We start from the raw sequence: 24,856 nt of genomic DNA on the forward strand, positions 1-24,856 counted from the left end.
CATTAGGTTTCTGCCCTAAGTGGTCATGCTGCCCTGCCTTGTGTGCCAGAGCCAAGATTGGAAAACCCCAGCCATCAGGACCCAGGAAGTGTGTGAGAGCAGCAAGCTGCTGATGGCTGTGGCTTGACTCAAAGATAAATAGGTAACCTAACAATTCCAGCCTTTGCTCCCCACCTCCTCTCCAGTGGGGAAATGGCATCAAGCCACATCTCTGGTGGGGCCTAGTGAAATAGCACCTTTGAGCACAGGAGAAGCTGCTTTGTTTCATAGGTGCCTCTTCTGAGGAAGGAGTTAGAAACAAGCCCCAACTTGAGCTGGTTTCCCTCCCCAAGCTCCACTCAGGAAGTGTCCATGGAGCACAGTACCTTGTCAGCCCTCAGGGTGGCACCAGATCAAGTCCCTCTCCCACCAGCTCCTTGCACTTAACCAGCCAAATATCATCAGCCAGCAACATGCCCCTCCCTGCTGTGGAAACCCAGGCCTGGGAAGATTAACCCCCAGCCTCCCTCCAGTCATGATAAACAAGTATCCAAGCTGCATCCTGCAGCCCTTATCTCCAGAGCACATGAGGCTCATCTGCAGAGCTGTGACATTTGACAGTTGTCACATTGCTTCTGAAGAAGCCTCTTGAGGAAAGGTAATGTTTTAGTCTCCCTTTGGCAAGATACAGAACACCCTTTCCTCTTCTTGGAGGCAGGCTTGGGGATTGGCAGAGTGCAAGGGAGGGGCCAAAAAGCAATGGAAAGAGAAGGCTGGGGTCCCTGTTGTTAGGCATGAATGGGCGCCCAGAGCCGTTGCCTGGATACAAGTCGTGTGCCGGCTGGAAATGGTCTGGGAGGGTTGAGCAGACGTTTAGGACTCAAACAAAAGGAACCCAAAGAGCAGACAGGTCTGGCAGATGGGCCTCTGCCACCAGATGGTTCCTTTTTGCTCTTGTCAGGAAGTCAGTGCCAAACGATGTGGCTGCCTGTTCCTAGGCCCTGCCTCAGCTGTGTCATCACTAGACACACAATCTTGGAAGGGAGGCTCTAGAGGGGAGGCATTGGTGGGGAGTGGAGGCTGGCAGAGCCCTGTCTGCTTCATAACCTCCTTGGTAGCTTCTCCCCAAGGTCTGGTCATGCCTGTGCCCTTGACCCATGAGCCCAAGGTCAGGGAACCAAGTCCTGCATCTTCTTCCCTGAGGCAGCTGGCACCGTTCTCTGTCATCTCCAGTGGCTGCCCTTCAGGAGGCAGGCCCCTTCTCTAGGAGGAACAGGGCCCAGGGGAGCAAAAGCCCCTCATAGCTGCTCTGCATGGGAACTCAAGTAGTGCCAGGAGCAGAGCTGTGGAATTAGAGCCTTGAGGGACACCCAGGGGTAGGAGGGGCCAGGTGGGGCTGTGCCACTGGTCCTTGGACCCCTCTATCCTGCCTTACCTTGGCAGCCACCTTGAGCGTGGTGTTTCTTTTCCTTGACCCTGGTCACCCAACCCAGCTCTCCTAGCCCTGCTACTTCCTCTGGTGCTGGGAGTCGCCATTTGAGCTAATTCTTCACTTCTTTGTTCTATACACATTTCCTCTCTCCTGACCCTCGGCCTAGCTCATGGCTGAGCCACCTGCCTGCACACCTATGGCCTCTCCCTCTAGGCTGGAGCATCTAACTCAGCCCAAGAGATCTTGACTTACTCAGGTAGGGGGAGGCATTTTTAACATTTAAAACATTGATATTGAGGCCAGGCATGGTAGTTTGCACCTTTAATCCTAGCTACTTGGGAGGCAGAGGTAGGAGGATTGTGGTCAGAGGACAGCTCCAGCAAAAGTACAAGACCCTACCTGAAAAAACAAAAGCAAAAAGGGCTGGGAGCCTGGATCAAGTGGTAGAGTACTCAAGTAATAGAGTACCACCAAAAAACAAAACAAAACCAAACAAACAAAAAAAAAAACCACAGGTACCAGTGCCTCACACCTGTAATCCTAGCTACTCGGGAAGCAGAGATCAGGAGGATCACAGTTCAAAGCCAGTCTAGGCAAATAGTTTACAAGATCCTATCTCAAAAAAAAAATCAAAACAGAGTTTGTGGAGTGCCTAAAGGTGTAGGCTCTGTGTTTAAGCCCCAGTACATAAAAAAATAAAGGGAGGGGGGCTGGTGGCAAAGTGGCTCAAGTGGTAGAGTACCTGCCTAGCAAGTGTGAGACCCTGAGTTCAAATACCAGTATCCCAAAAAAAAAGAAAAAATTGATATAAAGTTCACTATTTTCAAGTGCACAGTTCAATATGCAAGTATCTTCCTACATAATTCTGTTTTCATCATCCCAAAAAGAAACCCCATTCCCATCAGTGGTCACTCCTCAGCCTTCCCCCCAACTCCTGGCAACTACTAAGCCACATTCTCTATAGATTTCCCTACTCTGGGCATTTCATATAAATGCAATCTCCCCTGTCTGGTTTCACGAGCGTGTTTGCAAGGTTTGTCCAGGCAGTACCTCATTCCTTCTGATGACCGAGTGACGCTCTGTGGTCTGGCTAGGCCATGTTTCGTGTACCCATTCATCCATGGATGGGCACTGGCTTGGTCTCCATGTGTTGACTGCTGAGAGTAGTGAATACTCACTGTATAGAGATTTTTGTGTGAACACCTATTTTTGTCTTTTTTTTTTTTTTTTGGCAGCACTGGGGTTTGAACTCAGGGCCTCATGCTTGCTGGGCAGGCTCATGACTGCCTGAGCCACTCTGCTGGCTGTTTTCATGCACTTGGGTATATTTCTAGGAATGGTGGAGGTGCGTGTAATGTACAGAGGAAAGGAAGGGAGCAAGGAGGGAATGAAGGACAAGGGAAAATGAAGAGTGGGAAAATGAGGGAGAGACGGAAGGGAAGAACATTGGCCTGGAACCGTGCCCTGAAGCCAAATGGAGGAGTCTAGGTCGCCTTGCAAAGGAGTTCTGGCTGGATTCCGTCTTTGAATGCTTCTGAGTAGGGGAGGGACAATATCCAACCCGTAAGGAAGAGCAACATGACACTGGGGGAGAATAAAGATCAAGACACGTTAAGACTTTAGGACAGAGCCTCTCAGCACCCCATGAAAACAGCACCCATTTCCCTGCTGGGACAGCCACCTTCCTTCACACTCCCAACTGCACATGGCATCTCTTGGCTTCAGTGACTGGTCAAGGGATGTGTGTGACCTAAGACATTCCAAACAATTACTCCAATCTGCTAGAGTTGACAGAAAAGACACAGCTGTGAAGGCAGAGCTGCTGCAATCATCTTTACCACTATGAGGGAAAAGCATCCCATGTGTGGACCAAACCAGAGGACACAGCCAGGAAAGAGAAAGGAGTCAGCACCAGGTTCCAATGTCTAACTTCCACTGAGTCTGGCCTTTCCCCCCTATTGTTTTTTGTTTGTTTATTTATTGAGTTATTTTGGTGGGACTGGAGTTTGATACTTTCTCTTTTTTTTGGTGTTGCTGGAGTTTGAACTCAGGCCCTTGCGCAGGCACTCTACCAGTTGAGCCACATCCTCAGTGGGACTGGAGTTTGAACTCAGGGCTTTGCACTTGCAAAGCAGGTACTCATACTGTTTGAACCAAACCTCCAGTCTGTTTTGGTCTGGTTTTTTTGTTTTGTTTTATTTTGCTTTGCTCTTCCTCCAATGCTGGGAACAACACCCAGGGCCTCATAAGCACCAGGCCAACTGCCCCATCCCCAACCCCCTGAGCAATGTTAAATTTTTCAAAAGTATTTGTTTGTGTACTTACTCATTTATGTGTGTGTTTATTTACTTAGAGGTGCTGGGGTTTGAATTCAGGGCTTGGTGCTTGCTAGAGAGGCACTCTACCACTTGAGCCACAACCCCCAACTCTGAAGGGTTTTTGTTTTGTTTTCTTTTTAAACAAAATCCATGAATCCAGAAACCGTGACCCATGATCAGTTCAGTGTCTCACCTAGCCAATTCTACTTTTGTAGGTTGCAGTGCCTGTGGGCCTTCTGATCTGGTTATTGTGGAGATTGGGGGCCAGGGTCTCAAACTATTTGCCCAGGCTGGCCTCAAACTGTGATCCTCCCCAACTCAGCCTCCCAAGCAGGTAGGATTACAGGAGTGAGCCACTGGCATTGGGCCATTTATTTTTTGAGATAGGTCTTCATTGTTTAGTACAGGCTGACCTCAAACTCAATCCTCCTGCCTTGGCCTTCCAAGTGCTGGAATTACTACAACCACACTGGCTTGTTTTTCTTAAACTAGTTTGAGCTGAATTGTCTGTTACTTGCAACCAAAAGGGTGAGGGCTTGAACTAGGACAGCAGGATTGGGATGACTGTCAGGCAACAGACAGATAAAAAACACCTCTTGGGCAGGAAGGAAAGGGAGCAACCATCTCTGACGACCTGTGTGTGCACTTTGACCTGTAAGATCATGTAGCACTCCCACAAATCCTGCCAGCAGGCTCTGAGTGGTTCAAGGTCTCCCATCTAAGTAAGCCATGGGGCTGGATTTAAACTGCAAACTTCTGTATTCCTGCCTTGCTGTGCTAATGAATTCAGCTGCCCAACAGGGTCAGAATGAAGAGGAGTTCCAGGGACCAGCTGGGTGGCTGGGGGCTATGGAAAGAGGGGAGGGTGCAGTGGGAAGCTCCTGATTTATAGGGGCCAGTGGGGATGGGGAGGAGGAGCTTGATTAGGCCATGGAGGGAACTTTGGACAACACTTGAGTCAGCAGGGCAAAGAATAGGGTTGGCTTGGAGAGAAGAGAAGGGTGGGAGAGGCTGTGGGAAAATGCAGGAAATGCAAGGCTCTGGCTGGGAGACCAGAGGACACCCCTTGGATGTCCATGGTGGGCTTAATCAGCTGTATTCAGGTATTTGGGTCCCTGTCACCCTGCCCTTGGTCATTCTGGGTTCTATGTCTGCTAGTAGCCAGGTCAATCAATACTCCCCTCAGTGTACTCTGGAAATGCCCAGGGGCCTAGGGTTGGGCTGCCCTCGGACCAAGCTGGGCCCATGCCAACTCCAAATTCCCTGCCTCCCCCTCCCCCCCCTCCTCCTCCCCTTCTTCCTCCTTCACCTCCTCTTCCTCCTTGGGCTCCAGGCTCCTCCCCACCCCAGAATCTGCCTGACAGCTGGGCCCTGCAGTTGCCCAGGCCCAGAGGCCCCTCAGAGGTCTCAGGGACAGCTGCTGTCCATGACACTGCTGACCCTGGTTCCTGCACGCTGCCCCCTGACAGCCAAGCCTGTCTTCTGTATCCACTCCCATGGCTCCCGGATCTGCCCAAGATCTGAAGCAGTCTGTGCTGAGAAAGAACTGGGGCTCCAGAGCTGAATCAGCAGCCAGGCTGGGCTGGAGAGGAACAGGAAGAGGTGAAGCTGGTGGGAGAACCCCCAGCCCCCACGCTCCTCAGAGGAAGTGGCTTTCCCACGGAGCACAGCAGGGAGAGCACTGGACAAGGGGCTCCCCCTGCCCCCCCTTAGTTGGCACTGGGTCCGTTTGCCCACTCTCCCCAGGAGAGCAGGGCTGGGGTGATACTTTGCAGGGCAAGTGGGGAGATACAGCACAGTCCTTCCCGTTTCCTAGCAGGCTCCTCACCAGGCCTACTGTCTCCTTGAGGGTTCGAGGCCCCCAGAATATTTCTGGTAGTAGAAGGTGCCTCTGGGGAGTGGTGTTGATGGGCTTGGGGTCAGAGCGAGAGGCTCAGAGAGCAATTTGTCATATCCACCCTTGTGTCCTGCTCAAAAAAAATTGTTTTTTTCCTTTGAGAGTATTGGGGCTTGACTCAAGGCCTCACACTTGCTATGCAGGCACTCACCTACTTGAGCCACTCCACCAGCCCATCCTGTTCAAAATCTTTTACGATGTGCATGAATTACTTTAAAAGAAATCAGAGGATATATATACAAATTTATATATATTATACATATAATATATATAAATTTTTCCTGCCACATAGCTCCTAAAAAGCTCCATACCCTGTCACTTATAACATTCACCAGCGACTCCCTAAGGACAAGGATTGTCTTATCCCTCCAGTCCCAATAGAGTGTGAGGCACATAGTAGGTCCATTAAAAAAAAAAAAAAAAACTCTGCCTAGGCTCAGTGTTTGCCTAATGTGTGCAAGGCCTTGGGTTCCATCCCCAGCATCATGGGAGAAGAAGGAGAGGAGGGGAGGATAAGGGAGGGACATGAAAGGGAGGTGGGGAGGGGAGGGAGAAAGACCACCACCAGCACCTCTTTTCCTAAACCCACTTCTGTGGTCAGTTCACCTTGAACCAAATAAACCAAATATAAATGTGTCAACACTTACAAAAAGATGGCGGACCCCACTCACAAGAGTAACACAAAGTAAAACTACAACTGGGTTCCTTTTTTACTTTTTAGTTTTTACCTTTCAGATCAACAAAAGTCAAGTAGGTGGAGAACCAGGTTAAGAGAAACTCCAGAGGTCCTTGTGAGGCCTGGTACCTTCTGAGAAGGCAAAGCTAACAGTAGGCAAAATGACCTCTACACACGTCCTTTGCCCCGAGTCCCTTCCAGGAATTTATTCCTCAGCTGTGCTCAGGCACATGTGAGACAGCATGGGGGGGTGACTCGAGGAGGCACTGCTTGTCACAGGGGAAAGGGTGGGGAAGGACCTGCACATCCAGCAGCTTCTGTGAACCGCCCTTGTGGGGGAACCATGCAGCAGTAATTGAAAACGGGGACACACTCCACATATTGCTGGAGAGGGAACAATCTCATGCCACCACAGACTGGCCAAGTTGTAAAGAAAAGAGGCTTCTTTGGGGCTCAGTTCTGGGGGGGGTCCAAGGTCTAGATAAGGGCTACATCTGGTGATAGCCAATTTTTATAAGCAGAGTCCGAGGAGGCACAGGACATAATCTTTTGGGAAAGAGGAGTGTGCCTCTTCTGATCTCTCTCTCTCTCTCTCTCTCTCTCTCTCTCTCTCTCTGTCTGTCTCTCTCTCTGGCAGTACTGGGGTTTGAACTCAGGGCCTCATGCTTGCTAGGCACAAACTCTACCACTTGGGCCTGTCTGCCAGCCCCCTATTTCTCTCTTTGTAAAGCCACCAGGATTTAATCATGGGGACTCCAGGCTGATGACATTATCACCCCCTTAAAGACCTCATCTCAAGACCCTATAACCAGGTTAGTTTCCAACCTCTTAATCCCCCTGCCAGTGGGAATTAAACCTCAACATGAGTTTCTAGACAGAACAAACCATACTCAAAGCACAATAATTGCTCTCCAAAGTATAACATAACTGAGAAAAGCGAAGTGCAGGCCCTAGCTTCCTGTGACCCTGAAGTGTCATCCCAACTGCCCCAACCATGGGGCCTGTCCTCTCTGGACTCCCACCAGGACCTGCAGGACTATGGGGCTCTACTTGTCTAAATATTTGCTGTTTGTGTAAAAAAAAAAAAAAGACAAGAGGGGCTTTGCTTATACATGCAAAGAATAGCTTTAGAAGTGTTTACAAGAAACTGATAACACTAGTCATCTCTGGGAGAAGTGGGTGCCTTAGAGACAGAAGCAAGGACTTTTTGCCTCCTGCAACATCTGAATTTTAAGCCACTGAAAGCATTAACTTGTCCGAAAAGGAATTTAAATGAAAAAACAGATAATTCTGACCATGTCATACCTCTACATAGAGTCCTGACACCCCTCTCAATTTATTCAGCAACTATCCTGATCTATCACATGCCTTTAATTATTCAGTAATGAGAGTTTAATTATCAGTTACAGGTAGCAGAAATCCAACCCTAAATAAAGCAAAAAATGGGAATTTATTGGCTCATCTAATGGCAAGTGCTTCAGGCATGGCTGGATTCAGGAACACACACAATGTCATTGAGATTCCTTCTCTTGGCTTTGCCTTTCCTTATTCTCAAACAGGCTCTTCCTTCAGGGTAGTAGAGCTGGCCATCAGAGCTGGCCTTCTGGCATTTGTAACCTTAACAGTCCCAACAAGCCCCTAGGCTAATTCTCAGTTGTCACATTTCTGTCCCTGAACCATCTCTATGGCACAGATTGGCCAAGTCCAGGCCCACTTTTAGTGGGTTTGAGACTCTAGGAAACCGAGGGGACAGTCTTCAGAACAAGAGGAACGGTTGCTGGGGAGGGAAAAAGTGCTGGTCCTTTACCCTCTTAGACTGTCCTCCTCTCCTAGGCCTTGGTCTACTGGACATCTCTGTGTCACCCACATTTTTCAGGTCCTCCTGGCCTTTGCCTTCACCAGGCCTCTGCCTACTCCTCCTGGAATGTCCTTCCCTTCCTCTGCCTGGCAAACTCCTACTTATCCATCAATACTCTTCTCACTTTCTTCTTGTAGCCCTTCTAATTCTCCCAGCTGCTTTTCCATCCTTGGCAGAGCAAATTCTTTTCATGGCTGTTCTCTTTGGTTCTTCGTGCAATTCCCCATCACTGACCAAGCCTCCTGGGAGGTAATTCAGAACCTCCTGCTGCCTACTGGGGACCTCATGATGGCACTCCTTGTACTGATTTACAAGTGGTTACAGCTTCACCAGAGCTATCTGTCCCCTAAGGGTCTGGGCCTGGCTTTGGTCACCTGTGTCTTCTGTAGCCCAGCATAGCCCAAGGCACAGAGATACAAATGTGGCTTTTCAGAATAATGGCAAGGTGCCTTGAAGGCAAGCATGGGAAATACTGAAGGCTTCCTCTGCTGATCTCACAGTTTATTCCCTAGGCCAAATGATAGCCGTGGGGCTGGGACACTCCCAGAGGCTTCTGGGAGGAAGTGCCTGGGCTGGTCCCTGCTAGGATAGGACTGTCACCACTCTGGAAACCCCCATAGTACTGGGCTGGAGACCAAAATTCAGACCTAAAGGAAAATCCCCCAGCAAGGCCCTGTCACCCAGCTCCCAAGGAGGGGGGTCTAAGGCAGAGGCCACAGGCTGGGGTAACTTGAGGTAACTCCATGGGTGACTCCTCAACTCAAATCCCAGCCCCTGACAGGTCAAGTTCTCTGAATGGGGGTGAAATGGGAGGAAGGCAGGGCTAGAGTTGGCAGGAGGCCTGGGGAGGGATGAAACAAGAAACAATCAAGGAAAAATCCAGTCCAGGCCTGGGGTGGATTCAGGTCATGGACTCTGTACACTGTTCTTGGGCAGGGGTGCCAGAGACTTCCCAGGGGTGGACAAACTCCTTCCCTACTCCAGCCACCCTGAGACCCCTATGTCTTCTCAGTACCTCCCCCTACATACCCCAAAGAGGGTGTCTACCCTTCCTTTGTGACTCTTATTCCCAAGTCCCCATCCTATCATCTCACCTATCTCCCAGGGCCCTCGATCCCCAGCTTGTGGACAGCTGGCTCCAGCCTGCTGGTTTCTCTATTCTGGTCCACCTAGGGAGAAGGGGCTTCTGACTCAGTCCCCTAGAGCTATGGCAGCCATGGCTGCTGACAAGGGCAATTTCCAGGAAGAAATGGCTGGGAGAGGAAAGAAGGGCTGAGTCAATCCCCATGTGGCTGTCACAGTAGGGGAGGCAGTTGTAGGGCTGGTGTGGGACCTGCTGGACCCATCCTAGGGCCAGAGAGGCTCTGGGATGAGAAGAAAGCTGAAGACCCCATCCTTGTTTTTGTGGTACTGGGGCTTGAACTCAGGGCCTTCACCTTGAGCCACTCCACCAGCCCAATTTTTTGTGATAGGATTTTTTCGAGATAGGGTCTTGCAAACTATTTGCCCAGGCTGGCTTCGAACCATGATCCTCCTGCTCTCTGCATCCTGAGTAACTAGGATTACAGGTATGAGCCACCAGCACCAGCAAGACCCCATTCCAATGTCTCCATCAGGACATGTCCTGCCCCTCCCAAGTGGCTGTCTGGGTCCTGCCCCCTCCCAGAGGAGACGGTCCAGGACTCTGCTGAGCCCTCAGTCCTAGACACAGGGTTCAAGCTGGAAGGGCACTTGCCTGAGTGTCTCTTGGGTTAGAAATACAGGCTACTCTGGCCAACCCCAACACTCAGGTTATCCCAGCCTCACAGCTACATGCACCCAGGTCCTTACCTGAGACGTTATGTAAAAAAAGCCAGTTTTAGTAACTGAAATGCTGTATTATAAATGTGTAATTGTAGGGCTTCCATGGTGATACTGGGTGTGTACACAAAGATCTCACGCATTCGGCAGAACCTGTCCTGGGGCTCTGCAGCCCCAGCCAAGCAACAACCTCACCTGTGAAAGGAAGAAGGAAGTGCCTTCCCTGAGCACTTGAAAAGGGCAGCACCCAGAACCAGACCAAACCACTCCTGGAGGTGAAGTTGGGCAGCACCCTGATCCAGATGATGGCAGGAATGCTCCCAGGATTAAGGGAAACAGAGCCAGCACCGGGCAGAATCTTGTCACACCCAGAGGGTCTGAAAACATTCTGCAGAGCACAGATGGTGACTCCAGTCCTGGTTTGGAGCCAGGCTGAGGAGAGCAGAAGCCAGGACCAGACAGGGGGCTGCAGGGCTCTCTATCTTCCCTCCAGGGGCCCCCATTACTGACCTATCCCAGAACTTCTGTAAAGAGCTCTGAGTTGGTTCCTGGCTGTGTGGCCTTAGGTAAGAGCTTGTGCCTCTCAAATCGGAACTTTCTGCTTTGTTGCCAGCTCTGAATGGAGCTCATATCCCTTCCCACCTGCTCCCACTTCTGAAGGAGGACACTTAGCAGATGGGCAGTGGGTCTGGCTTCACCTCAGCCGCTCCTGCTGGTTCAGGTGGCTCCATCATTATAGTTGTTCTGGGTAGGCCAGCTCGCTGCCCCCCAAAACTCTCTGTGTACTTATGAAATCATCCTGCCTGCAGGATAGGGTTTGTCCAATCAACAGAGCTCTAGTGGGCTCCTCAGCTTGTTTGGGATCATGTAATCTGAGTTCCACCCTCACCCCCATTTTACAAGCAAGGAGTCTCAGAAAGGACCTTTGCCCATGGCCACAGAGCCAGTCAGTGTCAGAGCCAGCTCAGAAACTGGTGATGGCTCAAAGGCCATAGCTCAGGGCACATTGCTGTACCTCCTCTCCCAGGACTCTGGTGTTAGGGGAGGGAGAGATGGGGTGGCAATCCCTGAGAAACCTGAGGGGAGGGGTGTCCTGCCACTTTCAGGGTGACCAAATCAGCCTGAAATCTTAGTTTCCATGTCTGTAAAATGGGAGTACTGATTCTGGCTCTGACCACCTTACCAGGCCAACAAGAATTCAGGGAGAAGAGGCAAATGGTAAGGGCACAGGTGAGTCTGGAGGGGGTGGATACCTAGCAAAGCCTGGTGGCAAAAGGAGGGAGAGGAACACCTCTTACCCATAACCTTAATCTGTGCGCTGCTGCTATAACACAATGCCTCAGGTGAGTAATTTATAATGAGCAGAAATGTATTTGGCTCAGGGTTGGAAGCTGGGATATCTAAGAGTACGGTGTTGGCATTCAGTGAGGGTCTTTTGTTGCTTCATTGGTGGCAGAAGAGAGAAGAGCAATGGGGTTGCAGAGCGAGGGAGGAGAGGGAGACAGAGACAGAGGGGGAAATACATGTACAAGAGATTGAACTCACAGTCTCAAGTACATTTATTTAGTTTTATTAATGAGACTGGGTTTGATTTTTTTTTTTTGTGGTACTGGGGCTTGAACTTAGGTTCTATACCTTGAGCCACTCACCAGCCCTTTTTGTGATGAATTTTTTCAAAATAGGGTCTCGTGGTCTATTTGCCTGGGCTGGCTTCAAACCATGATCCCCCTGATCTCTGCCTCCTGAGTCTAGGATCACAGGCATGAGCCACGGCACCAGGCTTGAGATGGGGTTTAAACTCAGTACTTTGCACTTGCAAAGCAGGTGCTCTATGGTGAGCCACACCTCCAGTTCATTTTGCTCTGGTTATTTTGGAGATAGGGTCTTGTGAACTACTTGCCCAGGCTGGCCTTGAACAGCTTAAGCTTTTTTATAACCAGTACTAATCCAGTCATGAAGGAGGAGCCCTCACAACCTAAACATCTTCCATTAGGCCCCACCTCCCAACACCTGCAGTGGGGATTACATTTCCAACACATGCCTTTTGGGGAACACATTCAAACGACAGCACCCACCCACACCACAAGTTGGCCCGGGACCAGCATCCCCTCTTCCTGGACTGTTCAGCCCTCAGTTTTCCTCCAAGCCAGCAGACCAGTCCTGGCAGAATCCACCTGACCTATCCCTGGATAACTGAGGAAGGAATAGAGCAGGCTCAAGAATAAAACCCGAAACTTCCGTGTATTTATTTTCCATGGCTGCCAGAACCAATCAACATGACCTTGGTGGCTTGAAATAACACAAATTCATTATCTTGTGTTCTACAAGTCAGAAGTCCAACACACGTTGCACTGGGTTGAAATCAAGGTGTCAGCAAGGCTGTGTTCTTTCTGGAGGCTCCAGGGGAGGAGCTATTTCCTTCTCTTTTCCAGCTTCTAGAGGGTACAAAATTCCATGGCTTGTGGCCCCTTCCCTCCATCTTTGGAAACAGCAGCACAGCCCTGTTTCATAACAACAGCTGACCTTTTTTTCATAACCATGACTCTTTGATTCTCCCCTTCTGTATTCTCTTCTACTTTTAAAGGGCCCTTATTATTTAACTGGGCCACTCAGATGATTCAGGATAATTTCTCTAACGTCAAGTGAGCAAGGCATGCTGGACGCACACCTAAACCTATAATCCCAGCTTTTTGGGAGGCTGAGACAGGAGGATAGCTTGACCCCAGGAGCTCAAAATTAGCCTGACATCTGGGCTAATTGCAGGTGGCTCACACGTGTAATCTTAGCTACTTGGGAGGCTGAGATGAGGAAGATCAAGATTCAAAGTCAGCCTGGGCAAGATCCCATCTGCAAAATAACCAGAGCAAAATGGCTCAAGCAATAGAGCACCTGCTTTGCAAGTGTGAAGCCCTTAGTTCAAAACCATTCCCACCAAAAAAAAAAAAAAATTATCCTGACAACATAGTAAGGCTCTATCTAAAAAGAAAGATGAAAAAAAAGTTTATTGATTAGCAACTGTAATTCCACTGGCAATCAAAACTCCCTCTTTCCATGTATCAAAGCATTCCTATGTTCCCAAGATTAGAACACAGACATCTTTAGGGGGCATCATTAACGATCCTTCTTTCCATCTTCCCCTCCAATCTTGGCTGACATCTCCCCCACCCCCAGCACCCTTCCCGCTTGTAAAATGCCTTCCTGGCCCCATCTCCTTAAGGGCCCTTCCCACATTTACAGTATGGAAGCCAAACATTCTGGCTGTCACTTTCTGAAAAACGAGGTTCCCCTCATCTGGTCACTATCCACCTCTTTCTTTGCCTCACTGTTTAGCAGTTACCCACCTGAAAGGGTGTGGTGATGCGCCTGGAACCTTAGATTTTTGCATTTCCCTTCAGTGGGCTGTGGGTCCCAATCCAGAGGAGTATGAAAATCCCCAGCGACAAGAACAGCGGTGCTTAGCCTTAGTTGAATCAATGAATGGAGCAAGGAAAATTCCCCCATAGCTTATCTCCAGCATCCTGTGCAGTGCCTGCCCTTCGATAAAAGTTTCCGGTACTGTAGTACTGCATGAATGAATGACTGAGTAGGAGCCGCACCTCTTCTCCTGGAGCCACCAAGCTGGACAGCAAATACAGGTGTGTCCAGGCTGCAGAGCCTGCCCTCCTTCTTATCTCCCCGCCCCCTTCCAGGGAAGGGTAAGATCTTCAAAGCGCTTATAAATTTGTAAGCTTTTGACGTAGACGCCTCCAAGGCCCCATTCACTGCCGTACTAGTCACTGAATATACTTGTGCTGGCGCCTCCCCAGATCGAGCCCTCAAGGGAAGGAACGGGTCCAAGGACGCTCAAGCGAATTTTGAAGAATTCGGTCTTCCGCTTGCCACCGTCCCGGAGCTTCTAAGAGCGGAGGGTTGGGACGCCAACGGGCACAGGTGGAATCCATGCAGTCCACCCCGGTGCAATCAGGCTGCCAGGAGTAGGATGGACTCCCGAGCGCGCTCGGCTGCTGGACCCCAGCAGCGGGCCTCTGCAAAGGGGGAGTCTGGGCAGCTCCCGGGTGGGAGGGGCCTGAGCCGGGAGGCCTTGTCATTGGCTCCGCGGGCCGGGGGCGGGGCTTCAGGGCCACGGGCCGCACAGTAAGTTCACGGCCCGGGTCGCGTCCCATAGCCGCGCAGTCCTGCTCCGGAGCTATCGCCGCCCGCGGGTCGGCCGCCTGCGCGTCTCACGGTGAGTTCGAGCCGGGATTTTGCCGTTCGTCCGCGCCTCCGCTGGGCCCCCTGAAAGGCCCATCGCGGTGGCGCCCTGTCCCAGCTTGCCCCCGGGCCCCGGCCTCACCTCCGCGCAGGTCGTTTCCCGGGCTCCTTGGGTTCCGTGGGGTTTCCCGCCCGCGCCTCGGTCCCCACAGCCCCGCCCGTGACCCTTGCGGTCGGCGGGTGCTGCGCTACCCTACCCAGAGCTCCATTCTGTGCAGGAGCCCGCGCCCCACCCTCGGGACTAGGGAGCGTCCTCCCTCCGCCTAGTGTCCCCGCCGGGCTTGCGGGCCGTATTTTTAGCTGATAGTGAGGTGTTCTCCTATCTTTAGCTGTGGCTGCAGTGTCCTGAAAAGGATCCGGACTGGACTAGCTGTTCCCGGGCAAGGGACGGGGAGGGGTCGGCGCCGGAACCCGAGCCCGGACTGAGGAGCCGGACCCCAGGGAGGGGCGGGGTCCAGCACGTCCGAGCTCTGGCCCCGAGCCGAGCGGACACTCGGACATCGCCCAGGCCAGGAAGCACGGAGGAGGTTCCTCCCAGAGCTTGGAGACGGGGGCAGGGTCCCCAATTGCTCCCTTTCTCTCTGATTGTCTGAGTGTGCGACAAAGAAAAAAAGACCCCGTGGACATTTGCATCTGGTACTCGCAGCTCCTGGGAAGGCTCCTGCCTGGAGCCCGAGGACATTGGAGACCGGGGTTGGTCTGGACTCCTCTGGAACGCGGGGCGATAGCGGGGGACGCGCGCGTCACCTAGTGGCTGCGGGACCGGACGCAGGTCAGCACCAGGTCCCCGGGAGACTCCGCACTGGCCACATCCAGGCAGGCAAGAAGAGGCGAACACCTGGGGTCAGGGACGGTTCGTTTTTGTTCTTTTTCTGAGCACTGTCCTAGAGAACCAAAATGCTTGAACAGGCCTTGCAGATATTTGATGAATTCATTTGACAGAACTGACAGTGACCATTGACCCCATCTGTTGTGCAGTGGCACTCTTAACTACAGTATACCATGGATAATTTATTGTTAGCCCATTTTGTAGATGGGGAAGGCGAGACCTAGAGAGGAGAGGTGTCTTTCTTGCTCAAGGTCACAGGGTTCCAGATGGGGCTGAATTCAAAGTCACTCTCTTGATTTCAAAGTCAGGGGGCTGTCCCTTGAGCATCCCTAGTGGGGAGTGTCCTTGCCCCTTCTCCAGAAGTCATTTTTTTTTTGAGAGAGGCCCAGGGCTTCTGTCCAGGGCAGCCCAGAAAGCTGGGATGGCTCCCATCTGCTACTCCTCTGCTCCTCCCAATATTGTGGGAAACCACCCTTTCCACTCAACACAGCTTTGTCCTAATGAGAGCTCACTCTCATATCTCTGGACGCTTGCAAGTTGGGGGAAGAGGCACCCAAGAATTAGGACTAGATGGAGGCATCCTGGGGATAGGGGTGGTTTCTTTCCTACTGTCCGGGATGGTGAGGCCCACTGCCTTACAGCCACATGGTCTAAACTAGGTACCACTGCTTGCTCTTGCTAGCTGGATGACCTTGGCAAAGTTCCGTAACATCTCCTAGGTTCAGCTGCAGCCTCTGTCCAGGGAGGTTATGACATGTACCCCAAGTAGGCTGGGAACATTATTGCAGGAAGCTGCATGGCAGGCTGGAGCTCAGGGGTCCTTGCAGTTGCCAAATGTGAATATTTTGGGGCTTGCTGGTTGTAATTCCCAGCCCTCTCCTGGGCAGCGGATGCTGGCTCCACCCTTCCCCTTAGCCTCGGTTCTCCCCACATCTGGGATTGGGTGGATACATCTGGCTCTGAGTGAGACAGCTGTCAGGGACGCCCAAATTGCTGTGGAAACATTCAAGCTGTCTTGGCGCTCTAGCGTGATGGGGCGGGGGTTAGGGGAGGACCTGGCCCAGGCTCTGGGCAAATCCCACCAGTCCACTCCTCTCCATGAACAGAAAGGAAGGAAAAGCTACCGTGGTGCTTCTCACCCGAGGGAGGGGATAGATTGGATATTGTCAGCATGCCCCCTTGGACCTGGCAGTGGTCACAGAATGAATGAATGATGGGATTTCAAAACCTCAGGGAGCTCCCAGCCTCCTCTCCCCGCAGCTCCTCCAGGCTTAGCTGGAACCTGCCACTAGAGAGTCTTTCCTTTGTTTCCTGTGAGCTGCAGGTGCTCTGGAGAAACAAGATGTCTGGGCACTGTGGCTCAGCATGACTGACCTGGGGTGTCCGGCCCTAGGGTGGGGTTTCCTGAGTGAGGGCCTGTGCTGGAGGAGGGGGACTCTGCATCCTCCTTCCTGCCCTTCCTACCCTTCCTGCTCACCCTCGGTCTGCCCCGGGATGGAGACCCAGGCAGAGGAACTGACAGAGGCCTCCTTTGCTCAGACCCAGCTGTCCGGGGGGTTGGGGGTAAGAATAATGGGAGAGAGGGGGCTCCTCTGCCTTGAATCCTGACCCTGCCTTTACCTTCTGGATGACCTTGGACAGATTTCTCTCTCTGCCTTTCATGCTGATGCTGCACGTGGGCTTGAATGTGTCTGCAGGAGGCCAGTTAGATCCACCATTCACTCCCTCCTCCTCCCCAGGAAGCAGAGGGCATATTTGCTCGTTTCCTTTCTGTGACCAGTATGACACCCGTTTGTAGTACATTTATTTTTTTCCACATTAAAAATAGCTTTGTCCAGGCCCTGGTGGCTCACGCCTGCAATCCTAGCTACTTTGGAGACAGAGATCAGGAGGACAGAGGTTCAAGGCCAGCCTGGGCAAATAGTTTGAGAGACCCTATCTCCAAATTAAAAAAAAAAAAAAAAACTTCGTTCTTCTTTGACTACATAAATATGTCATATAAATAATACATGATTAGTATTTAGAAGTTGGTGGCTGGGGTGAATCTCAGTAATAGAAAGCTTGCCTAGCATGCATGGGGCCCTGGATTCAATCCCCAGCACCTCAAAAAACAAGAGAAAAGTCAACCTGAAAGTCCACTACCTTGAGATAACCACCATCAGCATTTGAGCAAACACACCTTCACTTGAGCCACTCCACCAGTCCTTTTTTTTTTTTTTTTTTTTTTTGTGAAAAGTTTTTTTCAAGATAGGGTCTCGCAAACTATTTGCCTGGGCTGGCTTCGAACCATGATCCTCCTGATCTCTGCTAGGGTTACAGGCATGAGCCACCAGTGCCTGGCTAATTTTAAAATTTTTATTTATTATTTTTTTAATGGGATTGGGGTTTGAACTCAGGGTTTTGTGCTTGCAAAGTAGGCATTCTACCGCTTGAGCCATACCTCCAGACCATTTTGCTCTGGTTATTTTGGAGATGGGGGTGGTCTTCACAAACTGGTTGCCTGGGCTGGCCTCGAACCTCAATCTTCCTGATCTCAGCCTCCCAAGTAGCTAGGATTATAGGCGTGAGCCACTAGCACCCAGCATGGTGCCTCTAATTTTTAAATGAGGATGGTAGTAGGAAGATTAATTGAGATGTGTTTGCAAAGGACTCAAGAATGCAAGTACAGAACACCCCTACAAATATTTGCACTCCCCATTCTATCTTCCCTTTAGTATTGGAGCAGGGAGGAGGGTCAGAAATAGTATTGGATTCAGACTCTGCCCATAAGGAGGCTCCTAACTCCGGGAGAGGACAGGAAGACTCTCGGAAGGGGGCCTCACCTCTATGTGGGATGTGATTAGACCCAGTGAGTGATGTCGGCTGTTCAGCACTGTTGGCCAAGGTCAGGGTAGGGACTGAGTACCTGCACAGGGATGATGTGCAGAGCCAGAAACCCAGAGCAACAGACCACAGCAGGACTTTGTAGGTGTCTTCGGGCCTGTCACTCAGATTCCAGACCTCAGTTTCCCCTCATATACAGGGAGGGGCTGAGTGCAGGTAGGCTACTCCGTAAGACTCAGTGGGTCTATGAAGACATGCTTCTTAGCTGGGTGTCATGGTGCATATCTGTAATGCCAGCTACTCAGAAGGTTGAGACAGGAGGATTGTGAGTTCAAGGTCAGCCCAAGCAAAATTAGTGAGACTCTGTCTCAAAAACAAAATACAAGGAGTAGAGTGTGGCTCAGGTGGTAGAGTGCTTGCTTAGCATGCCCAAGGCTTTGGGTTCAAACCCTAGGACCACAAAAAGAAAAACGTTTCTTGCCGGGCACCAGTGGCTCACGCCTATAATCCTAGCTACTCAGGAGGCAGAGATCAAGAGGATCACGGTTTGAAGCCAGCCCTGAGTAAATAGTTCATGAGACCCTAGCTCCAAAAAACCCATCACAGAAAAAGGGCTGGTGGAGTGGCTCAAGGAGTAGGCCTCTGAGTTCAAACCCCAGCACCGCAAAAAAAAAAAAAAAAAAGAGAGAGAAAAAACTTCTTGCAGCAGCCTCCTGCAAATGACAGTGGCTCCAACTGGGTTCCCAGGGCTGATGCAAGGGAACCAGAAATGAGATGGCTACCTGTGACTGAGCCTCTTGTCCCGACTTACATGTCCCCTTTGTGTTTCAGCTCCTCGGCCCTGGACCAGGGGAGAATCTTGGGACCAAGACTAAAGTGCATTGCTGCTGACAAGGTCTCCACCTTTCTGCCTCCGATTCTCTGAAAAGAATTTTCAACCCTTTACAGAGAAAGTGACTTTTGTTATCTCAGTGCTGATTTCATTGGCCTTTCGTCTTCCTTTCCTAATTCCTTGGGCGAACTCTGACCACATCCCACACTCTAGTCTTTATCCCTTTGGCAAGTTTTGGCATCTGAAAACCCGCCCTGTGGAGCCAGTGTTTTGGGCTGAGGGTGTTGAAAAGAAGCAGTGTGAGCCGTGGGCTGGGCAGCCAGGCCTGGGTGCTGAGGTCACCATGTCCACCAAGGTCCCAATCTATCTGAAGCGTAGCAACCGCAAGGGCAAGAAGGAAAAGCTGCGGGACCTGCTGTCCTCGGACATGATCAGCCCACCGCTTGGGGACTTCCGACACACCATTCATATCGGCAGTGGGGGCGGTGATGACATGTTTGGGGACATCTCCTTCTTGCAGGGCAAGTTCCATCTTCTGCCAGGAACATCAGTGGAGGAGTCTGAGGAGGAAGGCAGTTTCGATCTCCCCTTCCAGTTCACCCGAACAGCCACGATGTGTGGGCGGGAGCACCCGGATGGGCTGTCGCCTTTGCTCAAGAATGCCATCTCTCTCCCTGTCATCGGGGGGCCCCAGGCCCTCACCTTACCCACAGCCCAGGCCCCACCCAAGCCCCCTCGCCTGCACCTGGAGACTCCTCAGTCTTCCCCCCAGCCTTCACCACAGGAGGCAGGAAATGTGGACATCTGGAGGATTCCAGAGGCTGGCTCACCCCACAATGGGCTGACCCCAGAGTCAGGGGCTGAGGAGCCCTTCCTGTCCCATGCCAGCTCCCTGCTGTCCCTGCATGTGGACCTGGGGCCCTCCATCCTGGATGACGTCCTTCAGATCATGGATCAGGACCTGGACCGAGTGCAGATTCCCACATAGGACAGTTGGCTGACCAGGCGGGGCACCTGGGCTGGGGTGACACTGGGAGGCAGGATGTGGACACAACCCTGGCCCAGGAGTTGGGATTCTAGGTCCCATTCGTGGGTGCTGGCCAGAGATTCTCACTTTGAGCCTTTGTTTCCCTCCCCTCTCCTCTCCCTGCGGGCACAGTGTACCTCAGTGGTTTCCACCGAAGTCAGCCCACAGCACTCTGAGCATCTCCGGTCACCTGGACTCCCACTGCCAACTGCCCCCTTTCCTGCAGGTCCCTTGGGGGAAGGCTCTGCTGAAATAGACCCCCCCTGTCCACCTCCCCTCTGCCTCAGCCCCACTCGATGTCCTAATTGGAAGGCAGGGGAAAAGGCAGGGTGTTCTGGACCTCTGGCTTTGTGTCCCGGACTGGGACCAGCAGTGTCCTGCCTTGTGCCCTGCCCCTATCCTCCTCCTCACATGACCAGGAGATTCTGGTTGCAATAAAACATGCTGCTGAGGGTGGCTGAGTATCCTGTACCTTTGTCCCAGGTTTCACCAAAGGTCAGCCATCTTGGGAGCTCTGGGTTTACGTTGGGGAGAACCCATCTCAGAGGGCTTGGGGCAGGGCAGGCCCTATATTTAGGAGAGCTGTACCTGATTCTGAGCCCATGGTGAGAATGAAGGAGGAGCAAATCAAGTATCAATCCTGGATATTTGGATGTTGATTCAGGTGTGTGGCAAGAAGTAGCCAAGCTTGGGCCCAATCCCAGCTGACTGGGGTCTGTCAGGGGAGACCCAAGAGTGAAAGAATAACCACAGCCTTGTGCAAGGGACCAACAGCTTCTCTAGCTTCAGAGGACCAGGGGATCATGAGGAAAGTAGAGATGGGTGGGGGTGGGGATAACACAACAATGCTGGTTGGTGGACTTGACCATCTGTGCTGTCTGTTTAAGCTTCTGCGGTCTCCTCTGCATAGCTCCGGGCACAGGGAATCCAAGGCAGATGTGATCCCTGCTCTGTTGGAGCTAACATTCTAGTGGGGATAAAGATATTAAATCCAGCATTGAAGAAAACAACGTGATCTGGAATGACTGGGGTGCCTAATTGCCTGAGTGTCTAGTGCACACTTGGGTGACCAGATGTGATTCTGAGCCAGACCTGAGTTAACAGATCTCATGTGTAAGGAAAGGCACTGGCACTGAAGCACAAAGTGAATGGCAGAGAGGAGCCACCATGTAGCAGAAAGAGCATGGACCTCTGAGTTGTACCTAGTCTGCATGAGACTCAGTTTCCCCATCTCTAACCAGAATCAATGATACCTCCCTTACAGGATGGCTGAAAAAATTGCAGGTAACTTTGATTCATTTCCACATGGAAGATTTAAAATGATTATGACATGTAACAAAAGAACCTGGGACTCAGGACAGTGAAGCTGAAAAATAGGTTAGTGTCAGTGGAAAACAATCTTGCTACTTGCAATAAGAAGCTGCTGAAGGATTTGCAGCAGGAAAGACAAGATGACATGAGGCCAGGTTTTAGAAAGGTCATTGAGGAAGTAGCTCATTGGTTGAGCACTTGCCTAGCATGTGCAAGGCCCTGGGTTCAATCCCTAGCACCAAAAAAGAAAAAAAAAAAGGGGGAATGATTAAAGGTCAGTTTTGTTTTTGTTTTTTTGGTGGTACTAGGGCTTGAACTCAGGGCCTCATGCTTGCTAGGCAGGTAGTTTACCACTTAAGTCACACCCCAGACCTGCTTTAGTTATTTTTTGAATAGTGTCTTGTATTTATGTCCTAGCTAGCCTGGAATTCCACCCTCCTATTTATGCTTCTTTTTTATGTTATCTCTATTTGGGATAACACCACCATGCCAGCTTTTATTGGTTGAGATGGAATTTCTCAAACTCTATCCTGGCCTCACCTTGAACCTCAATCCTACCCATCTCCCTCTCCCAACCTCCACCTCCCAAGTAGCTGTGATTACAGATGAGAGCCATCACGCCTGGCCAAACACCAGGATTCTTTATTAAAAAGAATGCTGGGTTTACTCTCTAGGTTCTAGCTTCCTAGATGGTGCAGTAACTTCACTTGTATTACTGGATTTTCAATGCTTTTTAAGTTGCTTTTTCACTTTCTCTGTTTTTTAGTTTGCCTTCAGGGGGAAGACTGTATCCCCCTAACTTGGTAATGTAATATTAAGAAAGGTCATCTTAGGGGATTCACTGGGTTTCATTTTATTTCCTCCTGCCCTGCAATGAGTCACAGCAATCCTATTTCCTCTTGACAGTTGGAATCAATCATCCCAGCCAACAGTGGGACCCTCTTTTTACTTTCTTACTCAGTACCATGTGGAGCACAAAATGGACCAGTGACAATTTCTGCTCATGATTTAGAGAAGTAGTCATTGTGCCCCCTAGTGGAAGCATTGCTCCCTCAGCCCCTAAAGGCTCTAAACCGCCACAGTCCCAATCCGCAGACAGAAAACATTTTGTGCGCTCGGGGCATGGTTCAACTGCTAGAGCACCTGCCTAGCAAGCACAAGATCTTGAGTTCAAACCCCAACACTGCCAGAGAGAGAGAGAGAGAGAGAGAGAGAGAGAACAAACATTTTGCAAAAAAGTCAATAGAGTCATTAGCTGAGATTACAAGAGGCAGCACCCCTATTCCCACTCCTTGGTTCCTATCTATAAGAGACACACTGTAGATAGTGGTTGCTGGTTTCTTTTTTTTCTTTCTTTTTCTTGCTTTCTTCCCATCTCTTTCTCTCTCTCTCTCTCTCTCTCTCTCTCTCTCTCTCTCTCTCTCTCTCTCTTTCCCCTCTACCTTCCTCTTCCTTTCCTTCTACAGGGTCTTTCTATGTAGCTCAGACTGGTCTTGAATTTGTGATCTTCCCCCACCTCAGCCTCCTGAGTACTGAGATTACAGCATGTGCCACCACACCCGGCTGCATTTCTTAAAAGAATTCTAAAGGAATGGAAAACTATCCATGCTAGGCTCATTAGCTGCCATTCCAACTATATAGAACAAGCCTACTTATCACTAACATTTTAAATTCAACCTTTCTACCGAAATACAGAGAACTGCACAATCCTTGTGTAGCTCCATTAATTTTTCACCAAGAGAATAAACCTGTGCCACCTCCAGATAAAGAAAAAGAACATTCCTTATACCTCAGTAGCCACTTTATGTCCCCTCTCCAGCTTCTGTCCTCATGAATTAGTGTGTGTTTTGATAACTTTACATGAATGGAGTCATACAATGTCCTCTTTTGAATTTGGCATCTTTTGTTTAAAGTATCTTCACTAATTAAGCTCTTGATACTCATTCATGCTATTGTATAGTACTAGCTTGTTCTCATGTTGCTGGTTTTGGTGCTAGGGATGGAACCCAGGGCCTTGATCTGTAACGTCCTAATCTTGAGGGGCAGTAGGTGGCAGCCAAATAATGCTGCTATGAACATCCTTGCAAGTGCTTTGTGGTGTGTATGCCAGGAACGGACTTGCTGAGAGGTTGGGTATATGTTCAGTACGCCAGTTTTTCTTTTTTTTTTTTTTCTTTTCAGGCCTGGAGTTTGAACTCAGGCCCTTGTGCTTACAAGGCCAGTGCTCTACTATTTGAGCCATGCCCCAGGTCTTTTGGTTTTAGTTTGTTTTTCATATAAGGTCTCATGCTAACCTTGCCCAGGTTGGCCTGAAACCTCAAACCTCCTACCTCCAACTCCTGAGTAGTTGGGATTACAGGCATGTGCCATGGTGTCTGGCTTAGATGATCTATCATACTTTCTTTTTGTTTTTTGGCAGCACTAGAGTTTGAACTCAGGGCCTCATGATTGCTAGGCAGATGCTCTACCTCTTGAGCCACTCCACCAGCACTTATTTGTGATAGGCTTCTTTGAGATAGGGTCTGGAGAACTATTTTCCTGGGACTGGTTTTGAACTATGATCCTCCTGATCTTTGCCTCCTGAGTATCGAGGTTACAGGTGTAAAACACTGGCACTGGGCTCATACTCTTTTTTTGGGGTGGGGAATGGGGGGTCAGTATTGGAACTGAACTCAGGACCTCATACTTGTTAGGCAAGTGCTCTACCACTTGAGTGCACCTCCAGCCCTTTTTGTTCTGGTTATTTTGGAGATAGGGTCTTGCTTTGTTCCCCAGCCTGGACTCTTCTCAGAAGCACAACTGGGATGACAGGTGCATGCCATGGCACACAGCCCAAAACCTGTCTTTTTTTTTTTTTTACTTCAGTTTGAACTCAGGGCCTGTGTTGAGCAAGCCATATCTCCAGATGCCCCTATCATACTTTTTTTTCTTTTTTTTGGCGGTACTGGGGTTTGAACTCAGGGACTCAATGCTTGCAAAGCAGGCGGTCTACCACTTGCGCTGCTCCACCAGCCTTTTTTTGTGTTGGGTATTTTCAGTATAGGGTCTCCTGAAGTATTTGCCTGGGGCTAACTTTGAACCATGATCCTCCTGATCTCTTCCTCCCAAGTAGCTAGGATTACAGGCGTGAACCACCATTGCCTGGCTCTATCATTCTTTTGATTCCTGCCTTCGGTCACCTCTGATACCTTTGGTCTCCCCCCAATCATCTGGTTTCCTGGAATAAAAATGTGCACCAATATTGTCTCTGGATTTTTTTCCAGGTTGCAAGTTTTCATATAGGTACAGGGTTAGCAATGACCAGTATCTCACAACTCTCACCTGCCCAAAACAATTTTAAGGTACATGATGGTCAGATGTGTCCTGATTCTGGAATATTAAAATGGGGGGGTTGCAAATATGTGCACTTGGAATTGGTGAAATAAGGTATACTAGGGAAATGACAAGGACCAGGGAGCAAGTCCTGAGAACTCTAACCAAGGCTGAACAGAGGGAACTGCCAGTACCATAGGACAGGAGGTAATGGTCAGTGGTGTCATGAGGACCCATGAGACAGATCTCTAAATCTGTTGAAATGGAGACTGTGGTGACTTTGGTAGGACCTGATCTAAATGAACAAAATCTTCATTTAGCTGGGTGGAAGAGAGACTTGGAAACAGAAAGTCTGCTTTGAAAGAATGAAAAGAAATGGAGTGCCAAGGGAAGGGTGAGATAGGGGCTTAAGGAAGTACTTTGATTTTTCAAAAAGGGATATTAAACCATGTTTCCACATGGATTTGCATGATTCAGTAGCGAAGGAGAACTGACTGGCACAGAAAAGACA

The 24,856-nt window shown here is 50.2% G+C and overlaps 1 protein-coding gene and 1 long non-coding RNA gene across 5 annotated transcripts; one reads left to right on the forward strand and one right to left on the reverse strand.

Moving 5' to 3' along the window:
* Nucleotides 1–11,001: 11,001 nt before the first annotated feature.
* Cdc42ep2 (CDC42 effector protein 2) lies at nt 11,002–20,183 on the forward strand. 4 transcript variants are annotated; one of them, XM_020164912.2, is made up of 3 exons: nt 14,080–14,185; nt 14,858–14,983; nt 18,695–20,183. In XM_020164912.2, exon 3 carries the CDS (start codon nt 19,039–19,041, stop codon nt 19,681–19,683), a length of 645 nt encoding a protein of 214 aa, XP_020020501.1. In that variant the 5' UTR covers nt 14,080–14,185; nt 14,858–14,983; nt 18,695–19,038; the 3' UTR covers nt 19,684–20,183. The 4 variants fall into 4 exon arrangements, with proteins under 4 accessions (XP_073905093.1, XP_020020500.1, XP_020020501.1 ...); XM_074048992.1 differs by lacking the exons at nt 14,080–14,185; nt 14,858–14,983 and adding an exon at nt 11,002–11,190; XM_020164911.2 differs by lacking the exon at nt 14,858–14,983 and having other exon boundaries at nt 14,037–14,185.
* Nucleotides 12,183–13,999, reverse strand: LOC141414531 (uncharacterized). Its single transcript, XR_012439552.1, has 2 exons — nt 13,302–13,999; nt 12,183–12,807 (listed from the first exon to the last, which is right to left on the reverse strand). It is a non-coding gene; the product is annotated as an uncharacterized lncRNA (long non-coding RNA).
* Nucleotides 20,184–24,856: the final 4,673 nt, after the last annotated feature.

Source organism: Castor canadensis, chromosome 1 (genome assembly GCF_047511655.1).
Source record: "Castor canadensis chromosome 1, mCasCan1.hap1v2, whole genome shotgun sequence".
NCBI classification, from domain to species: domain Eukaryota; kingdom Metazoa; phylum Chordata; class Mammalia; order Rodentia; family Castoridae; genus Castor; species Castor canadensis.

Bases quoted from the DNA above. Each gene is read 5' to 3' on its own strand.
- Cdc42ep2 (XM_074048992.1), top strand. From the start codon at position 19,039: ATGTCCACCAAGGTCCCAATCTATCTGAAGCGTAGCAACCGCAAGGGC.